Source organism: Nannospalax galili, unplaced genomic scaffold (genome assembly GCF_000622305.1).
Source record: "Nannospalax galili isolate Female #2095 unplaced genomic scaffold, S.galili_v1.0 scaffold100, whole genome shotgun sequence".
In the NCBI taxonomy this organism is placed as follows: domain Eukaryota; kingdom Metazoa; phylum Chordata; class Mammalia; order Rodentia; family Spalacidae; genus Nannospalax; species Nannospalax galili.
In genome coordinates, this window is record NW_008352891.1 from 15,004,537 (window position 1) to 15,014,068 (window position 9,532).

At 43.2% G+C, this 9,532-nt stretch overlaps 1 protein-coding gene across 2 annotated transcripts in view; it reads right to left on the reverse strand.

Annotated features, from left to right (window-relative positions):
* Znf10 (zinc finger protein 10) overlaps window positions 1–9,181 on the reverse strand; it is a 34,931-nt gene extending 25,750 nt beyond the window's left edge. The window contains exons 1-2 of one of the 2 annotated variants that reach the window (XM_029554598.1): window positions 8,952–9,181; window positions 2,745–2,936 (exon numbers count right to left, since the gene is read on the reverse strand). In XM_029554598.1, the coding sequence (XP_029410458.1) occupies window positions 2,745–2,759 (15 nt within the window). In that variant the 5' untranslated portion in view covers window positions 2,760–2,936; window positions 8,952–9,181. The remainder of the gene's footprint in view (window positions 1–2,744; window positions 2,937–8,951) is intronic. The other variant, XM_008850186.3, reaches the window with a different exon arrangement.
* Between the last annotated feature and the right edge of the window lie 351 nt (window positions 9,182–9,532).

A 9,532-nucleotide genomic window follows, 5' to 3' on the forward strand; every position in this document is an offset into this window, starting at 1 on the left:
AGGCGGATCTCTATGAGTTCAAGGCCAGCCTGGTCTACATAGTGAGTTCCAGGACAGCTGCGGCTACCGGGAGACCCTGTCTCAAAAAGATGAAGAAAAAAAAAAAAAAGAAACACTGATCTAAGCTATTAATATATGTTTCACTTTCTTTCTTTCCATTTTTTTGGGGGGGTGGTGGTGGTCAGATTCATATTATTAGTCACAGACACTGAGTGGGCCTTTTTTGGAGAAGGAAAGAGGAGAAGAGAAGATAGGGTCTCATGTAGCCCAGGCTGACCTCAAGCTCACTCTTGTAGCTGAGGATAAACTTAAACTTCTAATCCTCCTGCCTCTTCTGTGTTCTTAGATTACAGGCACACACCACCATTCCTGGTTTATACAGTGCTGGTAATCAAACCCAGGGTTTCATATATGCCAGGCAAGCACTCCATCAACTGAGCTACATCTGTAGCCCCACAAAGGGTCCTTTATGCAATTGGTCCAAACTGACATCTCTGTAGTACTAAGTTAACCTAGAACAGGGGCACTGGCCTAACTTTTGGGTGTTACTTAGGAACTATCTGATACATTGATAACTATCTTGGTGTTCAGAGATTTGACCCTGCCGTTTTAATAAGCCATTACTGAATACTTAATTTGTGCCTGGCTCTGAACCATCCCCAAGGATAAAAACAAAAATGAAAAAGTATTTGTCCCTTCCCTCAAGGGGTCAGGTCTAGCTAGAAAAACCAAGAACGGACTAAGAATGGCCACTGCTATGATAGTTTACCCAAGGGTCACAAGCACAGAAAAAGCCCTGTAGCCTGGTGGCTTCAAGGAGAATAGGCTTGGGTCTCAGATAGTGTGGTGCAAATGGAGTTGAAAACAGCATGAGCAGAGGCAGAGCCTAGATGATGAAGTGTAAATGGAAAGAGCTCAGTGCAGCTCTGTGTATTGAGTGGGCAGAGAGAAGCAGGAAGCAAGGGTGGAGACAGATGTGCATACCCAAGCCTAAGGCACCAAGCCTAAGAAGCCATTCTCAGAAGTGGGGATTCCTCTACATGCTTTAAGCCAGGAAGCAACTTCAGGTCTGTCTTGTAAGCGCTTGAGTAATGGACTACTGGAAAATATAAGGGCAGCACAAGCCACCAGGGAAAAGCTAATATAACCAACCAGAAGATGGAGCCTGAGGTAGGACTGACAGCAGCAGAGCAGGGAGTTCTGGGAAATGCATATCCCGGATACTGATGGACAATTGTGAGGAAGGCCTGGCAACTTCTGCATGATTAAGTGGCGAAGGATACACTAGAGAAGTAGGTACTAGGAGGATGACAGGACTGACTGTAATCTAGGGCATGGGCTACAAAGAAGGTACATTTATGAGGGTCACTTGCAGTCGCTATCAATGTGTCATCTGCTTCCATGTTTCTCTTGTCCATGAATCTAAGCACAGAAGATGACTGGCAGTAGGACCACCTTTTGTGGGCCAGGGGTAGGAAGAATCTTTGTGACAAACTTGAGAGTAACTCTGTGCTCCAGCTGTAAGTCAGGAGTGAAGAAAATAAATGGAGAGAAGAACTGAAGAGGAGCCAGACATTCCCACCCACAGGCGAAGACATCCCTCATAAAGCCTACTAAGAAGGAGTAAGAGTCAATGAAGCTCGGTAATGGCACTTTCAGATATAAATCACGGCATAAAGCTAAAGTGAACTTGAAAAATAAAATAACTGTTATGTTCAGGTAAGATTGTGAGGAAAATCATTATGCAGGAAGCAAATGGAGGAGAAAGAAAAACAAAGGAAGGGAAGAGCCATCAGACAATGGGAAGACAGCAAATTTCGAGGTCAAGATCAGAACAGAATTAGATAAATTAAGGGTTAAAATAGATTAGTTAAGTAACAGCTCACTAATGATTTGGAGACAATGGAGGGAACAGCAGACTAATTCCACAATATGCATGAAAAGTCTGAAGATGGCAAAAGAAGAACAAGTGCAGAACTGGGAGGAGCGGTAAGCGGCAGACTTCCATGCACCTGTAGGCAAAGGAGGAGAAAGCAACAGACAAGGGAGTTGTTACAGGGTAGCGAAGGGGAAGAAAAACAGGCGGCCCCAAGTGCAGACAAAACAAGGCTCGTACAGGAAGAGTACTTGTAGAAAAAGGCATAGTGGGATGTTCTCAGATAAATAAAAATATTACTAAAGCAGAAAGCAAAGCTGCATGCTATCCATGAGAGGGACAACAATAGTCATGAACTGAGGATAGTGAGTAAAAAGCCTGAGCCACACAGTGCCAGACTAACAGAAGCACTAGCAAAAGAAAAGCAGAGAGGACGGGGTATGCTCATAACTCATCTTCCTGGCTATGGTTTTCTCTGGCAGCACTCGCAGAGGAAAGAGACATGATAGTGAACTGTAATTTGCTGTTCAGGGGCTTCACAGCAAGGGAGACGAGAGTCCCACAGTGAGTCTCAACTGGTCCGTAACAGTACTTCATTTTGGCACAAACATGAGTGCGTACAGGAGTTAAGAGATTGAGCGGAATCTTGAAGAACAGGCATAGTGAGAATGAAAATGTAAAGGTGCCAGGAAGGAGGAAACAGAAGTAATGCTGTTCGGGTGATGAGAAGCCTCAGACACACAGGAGTGAATGGCACCAGCAGTGATGTGATGAAGAGGCCCAGAACGAGAACACAAGCTTGAGGCAGGTTTAGCTCATCTATCAAAGTCCTACAAAACTGCAATCCCACAGAGGAAGGGTTCCAAACCCTCTGCTGGGTCATGTCCTCTTCGGCCGTACTGTACAATGGATCTTGACCTCCAGAGAGCAGTGCCCTTTGCCTGAGTCACAATGGAGAGCTCAAAGCCCATCTTCCTATTTGGACTTTGTTGTGTAGGAAGATGAGAGGCAGTCCTAGTAGTCTAGAGTCCAGCAATCTTCTCAGTAAGATGAGGCATACCTATGGAAGGTAAATAGCAAGTCTATAATGAATAAACCAAGAACAAAGGACATTTAAATAGCTAACAAGAGTGACCTGGTAGGAACTTTTTACATGCTGGGAAAACAAACAATACAGGAAAAAGACTGATAGGAGAAAAGAATAATCAGACCACTCCACACCAAGGCCTTAAATCTGCAACATGACAGGGGTTGTTCCCACCTCCAGAAATAAACTAAAATCTACCAGGAGACAAATTTGGCTCAACGAATAATACAATAAAGCCTGCATTTTCCACCAGAAGTGGCCACCACAAAAGTATTTTGTTTGGGGGCTAAAGAGATGGCTCGGTGGTTAAGAGCACTTACTGTTCTTGCAGAAGACCTGGGTGCAGTTCCAGCACCTACACTGGGCAGTTCATAATCACCTGTAACTCCAGTTCCAAGGGATCTGGTGCCCTCTTCTGGTCTCTACAGGAATCAACTACACACCAGGTATACATACATACATGCAGGAACTGACACATACACATAAAATTAAAATAAATAAATCTTTCTTTAAATGTATTTAATTTGTGGCTGGAGAGATGGCTCAGTGGTTAAGAACACTGGTTATTTTTTCAGAAGACCCGGGTTCAAATCCCAGCACCCACATGGCAGCTAACAACTGTCCTTAACTCCAGTCCCAGGGGATCCAACAGCCTCTTCTGATGTCTGCAGGCATTGCACGACACAGGTGCACTTACCTACATGCAAGCAATACATGCATATACATAAACTAAAAATAATAAAGTTTTTTAAAAATTTTAAAAACAAGTATTTAATTTATAATTACTCTATTTTTCTTCTGTGTCAAAGTGAGACAGGAAAGCCCATTTTTACACTATGAATTTAAAAGTATTAGGACTGCCCCAGTTTTCTGATATAACAATCATAGCACTGCATGGCTTACAATAACACAGATTTACCATTCAATGATTCTGACCCAAGTCTCATAGAGCTAAAATGAGATGTGAGCAGGGTTAGTTCCTCTGGAGCCCCAAACAAAAGACCGTATTGTGTCCTTTTCAGCTTCTAGAGGTGCCATGTTCCTTGGTAGTGAGCCTCCTACACCACCACATCACGGCACAGTTTTCCATCATTAACGCTCATCATCTGCTTCCCTGTTCTGTTTTAAATACCTCTAATTATACTAGTCCCTTCCCAATAATACATGGTAACCTTTCCCATCTCAAAGTCCTCTTGAATTAGATCTGCAAATTCCTTTTTTTTCATATAAATACTCGCAGGTCCTGGGGACATCTCTGAGAGGCCATTACTTTGCCGACTAGAAAGGAAGAGATGGGCTGAAAAAACGTCAAAAATCAAGAAGGCTATTAAAGTCTGAAGTAAAATGAATGCATGGCATAGTTCCATAAAATCACTTGGTAAACAAGCTTCCCAACTCTCTTTTTGGGTCCTAAACTCACTTAAATGCTAACTGCAGTCTAAGCCTGTGCCCTGTCTCCTCACCAGTTATCATGGAATACTTTGACCATGCTTCAACACTCAGCCTATATCACCAGTACTGATTTGTCTGTCTCCCTTACTCCCTGATGAGACTGTGAGAGTTGGCAAAGTCTCATTCTACATTCTAGAAGGAGGCCAGCACTATGTTCCCCTCCATGCTCATTCACTCTGGCATTTGTCAGTACTTTACCCACTATGCTACCCTTCTGCTTCCTAGAGTGTTGGCCCTTGAATCCACTTTAAAGACCCAGTATCTGTGAGCAAGTTCCCACTGATGAGTAAGGATTAGACAAAACAGCATTTTAAGTGACACATGAGTATATGTCTCTTCATAAAAGAAAGCTGGTTCTCTTCATCAGTATTGGGCATGTGCAAAGTGAAAAGAATGACCAGTATAAAGAAGCCACAAAGCCAAAAGCAGTCACAAAATTAAAACTCTGGAGTCAGCAAAGATGACCAAGATAAACTTAAAAACAAGGATTGTGCACCTGTCAAAACAGCAAAAAAAACATTTAAGATTTGGACATGTCCTTTTTTTAGTGTAACATCCATGTCTATGCACATGTGTGTCTGTGTACATGTTCCACAGCACACATGTGGGTGTCAGATAACTTTCCAAGAGTTGATTCACTCCTCCTACCAGGTAGGACTCAGAGGCTGAACTCAGATTGTCAGGCTTGGTGGTTAAGTTCCTTTACCTGCTGAGCCATCTTGCTGGCACAACATATCATTTCTTGTAAATTTTACATCAAAAGAAAAAAGTAAACAAATACTAAAATCTAGTTACTACATGTGCACACTCAAGTTCTGGGGGACAGTATACTGTCTACAATGTAGACTGAAATGTCAAAAACACGAAACAAGCCAAATATGTATTAAAATTAAATATGGTAGGGCTAGTATGGGTTATTCATGCCTGTAATCCAATATTAGGGATTAGGCAGGAGGAACTGGAATTCCAGGCCAGTCTAGTTTATATAACAAGACGCTGTCTACAAAAAATAAGGGTAGGGTCTAGATGAATGGGGTCTATAAAATACTGTAAAATTCCTTTAACTGTGAGTTCAGTTTTTATAAAATGTGGAACACAAAAGGTTAAAATCAAGCAACAGAAAGGTGAGAAGCAAAAATGATGTTCTTGGTTGTTGATTCCAAATCAAAGCGATATGCACACAGTACAGACAAAGGGAGCCTGCTGGACCATATCCACAGCTGAAAGACTGAGCAGCCTAGGCTAATAGAAGACCTGATACACAGACCATTGCAGGTGAGAGAGCAAGTCACTATAGACACAAGGGAAATGTTAACAATGTGAAAATTATTTTCCCTTAAAATGCTTTTAAAACAAAACCTCAACTGTTATTTAAACTGTTTGCTATTACAAGACTTTGGTGCTTGAATTATCACTTCATGAAAACTGAGGAGATCCAACATTTCAGGAATTGTTCACCTTTAACAAATGCTTTTCTGCACAAACTGTGAAGAAAAGGAATGAGCTACTTTCACAACACTGAAAGAGATAAAAGAAGGTACATGTGAGTCCTTAAAATACACCAATAAAAGCTCCCAGCGAAGATTTTTTTCAAGTACATTTAATCTAAAAGTAGAATCATTTCCATTCTTCTTTAGCCTTTACTCTTATTTCACATCTTTTATTAAAGTCTTGGGAAGTTTGTTTTCCATGCAGTTCACATATTTCCTACAGTGAATAGACCTTTGTTTCTACAAAATGCTTTTACAATGGCTAAGTTGACACTGTAGACAGTAAGACAATCGCTAACATATTTCCATTTTAGTAATTTCACTAAGTTGGGGACTTACTTAATAAACTAATAAGGATAATTTTGTAATCTCTTTTCCAGAGATAAGCCCACATCTATTTAAGCACTGCCCTAAGCAAAGTGAGGCGATGTTCAAATACAATATTGATAAGCAGATCGCCTCATTAACTTAGGATGTGTACCTGAAATCCCTGACCTTGTGCCTGAAAAAAATTCAGAGTTCAACAAATAAGTGCTGAGAGAAGGAAAAAGAGGCAGCGGTATGTACAAGTCACCATCCAGGAAGCTTTGCAACATGGACAACTAAATGAAATGAAGAAGAGCAGTTCTCTCGGAGAACAAAGTAGCACTTAGATGTTTTAAAGGGGGTTAGAGGACTGTAGACACGGCTCAGTGGGGAAGGTACTAGGGCATGAGGACTACAGTTCCATTCCCCAGAACCCTCATGTATAAACAAACAAATTGGGACATGGTGGCCTACATGCAAGGGAGGAAAGGCAGAGGCAGGCAGATCTCTGGAGCTCACCAGCCAGTCAATCCAGCCTATTTCGCTGAGTTCCAGGGCAATGATTCTGTCTCAAAAAAAAAAAAAAAAAATGAACAGCACCTAAGGCAAAACATCAGCGGTTATCCTCAGGTATCCACACAAGTTTGTGTGTCTGTGTATGCACACAAACAGAGAAAGAAAAGGTTAAGGTGTGTTATAGAGGTAACTGTTAACTAATCTAACATTTGTTAGCATTCTAAGTGACATCTTGTCGTCCCTGTTCTGTCTTTTCTTCTTTTTTTAAATTTATCAGGGCTGGGCATGGTGGCACATGCCTTTAATCCCAGAACTCCAGAGGCAGAGGCAGAATTCTGTGATTTTGAGATCAGCCTGGTCTACATAACAAGTTCCCACTCAGCCAGGGCTGTATAGTGAGACCCTGCGTCCAAAAAAAGGGGAGGGGGGCCAGAGAGATCACTTAGCTATTACAGGCTCAGATTCACACCAAAAAGACAAGATTTGGTGTGTGTGTGTGTGTGTGTGTGTGTCCTGAAACTGGAGTTATAGGTGGTTGTCAACTATCCAACATGGGTGCTAGGAAATGAACTCTAGTCCTCTGCAAAAGCAGCAAACACTCTTAACTGCTCCATAAAGACCCATTTTAAAAAAAACTTATTTATTTAATGTGGGGGAGGGACTTCCACACCTATGTGGAGGTCAGAGGACAACTTGCAGGAGTCAGGTCTCTCTTCCTATGTGGGTCCCAGAAATCAAACTCAGGTCATCAAGCTTGGTATTCAACCCACTGAGCCATCTCACCAGCCCATCTTTTCTTTTAATAACCTCCTTCTACTATTAATATATAGTTAAAATTGATATTTTTCATGGGCAGCCCAGTGGTTAAGAACACTCTGATATTTTTCAGAGATGGCCCAGAGATTAAGAACACTGGCTGTTCTGGCAGAAGACCTGGGTTCGAATTCCAGCACCCACATGGCAACTAACAACTATCCATAACTTCAGTTCCAGGGGATCCGACAGTCTTTTCTGTCCTCTGAGGGCACTGCACGGCATGGATGCACTTATCTACATGCAATACATGCATACACATGAAATAAAAATAGTATTTTTAATTGATATTTTTCACATTCCTAATATTCTTTGGTTAGGAACTATACATGTAATTTGGATGTTAACCTTTGCCATATTAGATGACATATTTAACTGCAATTAATTTAACAAACCTAGACTTCACGGGAAGATAAAACTACAAAAAATTAAACTTGTAAATCCAGCAGATGGCACACACCTTTAATCCCAGCACTTGGGAGGCAGAGACAGGCACATCTCTGTGAGATCCAGGACAGGGTGAGCTGCATAGGAGTCCCACCCAGGTCAGCTGGGGCAACAGGGAGACCCTGTCTCAAAATAAAACACAGCCCATACACCCCTCCAATTATTTTGATTTTCTTTCTTTTGTCTTTTTGAGACAGGGTATCCCTGTAGCCCCAACTAGCCTGGAACTTGCTATTGAATTCACAGAGATCCATCAGCCTCCACCTCCCAAGTGCTCAGGAGTGTACCACCACACCCGGCTATTTTGATTTTTTAAAGTTGAAAATAAAAGAGCCAGGAACTAGAGATTCCAAGTTTTTTTTAAGACCATACTTAGAGGCTGAGGAGTCAGGAATTCAAAACCAGTCTGGGCTACAGAGCAAGAACAATTCAAAAATAAAAACAATAAAACACCATATCCAGCCCTGCTGAATCTTAACTGAAAATATGAATGGCAAGGGCAGTTTTGAGAAAAATACCATGTAAATAAATGAGGAGCAAAAAGGTTGGCTTTTTGTTGTGCTCTTTAAAACAGGGTCTTGCAAAGGATAAGCTGGTCTTGAACTGGTCCTCCTTCAGCCTCCAGGAAGTCTTAGGTTCCAGGCGGGCAGAACCACTCAGGGCAACAAAGGCTTTGGTTTGATTTGGTTTTTCCTAATAAATAGCTTTAGATTAGAGCAAGGAATAGATATTATCCTGCCCACTCTGCCATCAAAGTTATTAAAAATAAACCCACTTCATAAATGAATGTGGCATGCAACCATGCTATATTTTGAAAGCCAGGAACGCGGGCCCTTGCAATTTGTAAATTTTCTACCCTAAGAAATGATATGGTCATTGAGCACATGCTAGGAAGACACTATGCAAAGCCACAAGCACCTGCTTCCCAGGCAGAAAGGCCTGGGGAGCCCTGACTTTGTCTTACTCAGGACCGCAGATTCAGCCCACGTCTCTCGGCCGGGCGCATGGTCCTCGTCCTCGATCAGAACCACAGAGGAGCCCCACGGACTCGGCGTGAGGCCGGCCCGGTCCGACCTAGCACACCCAGACGAGGAGCATCCTGAGGTAGGAGACAGCAGAACACCTAGGTGAAAACAGCCACAGGCACTACCCAGCAGTAGGCGGGCCTGCGTGACGTAACTAGCCAGCCGGCCCCTGCCGGTCGACGTCACTAGCCACCCGGCGCCTGCCGGTCGCCCACGCAGACGAGCCCTGGCTCCCGCCGCAACCCCACCCCTGCGAATTACTCCGGTACGCATGCGCACCTCCCCTTGCGAGGGACGTGCGTGCCAAGGAGGCCGGCGCTCGCGAGCGCGCGCGGGGCGCCGCGATGCATCCTGGGAAATGTAGTCCTGGATGGTCTCAATTCGCGTCGGAAAAAGTGAGCCACCTTGGGCTCTTAGATCCGTCCTCGCCCCTGCGTGTTCGCCCCCTACCCCAAAAGGTCGAAAAGTACGAGAGCGCCTGCGGAACGTGGGAGTGCAGCCGAATGGACATCCCCCACCC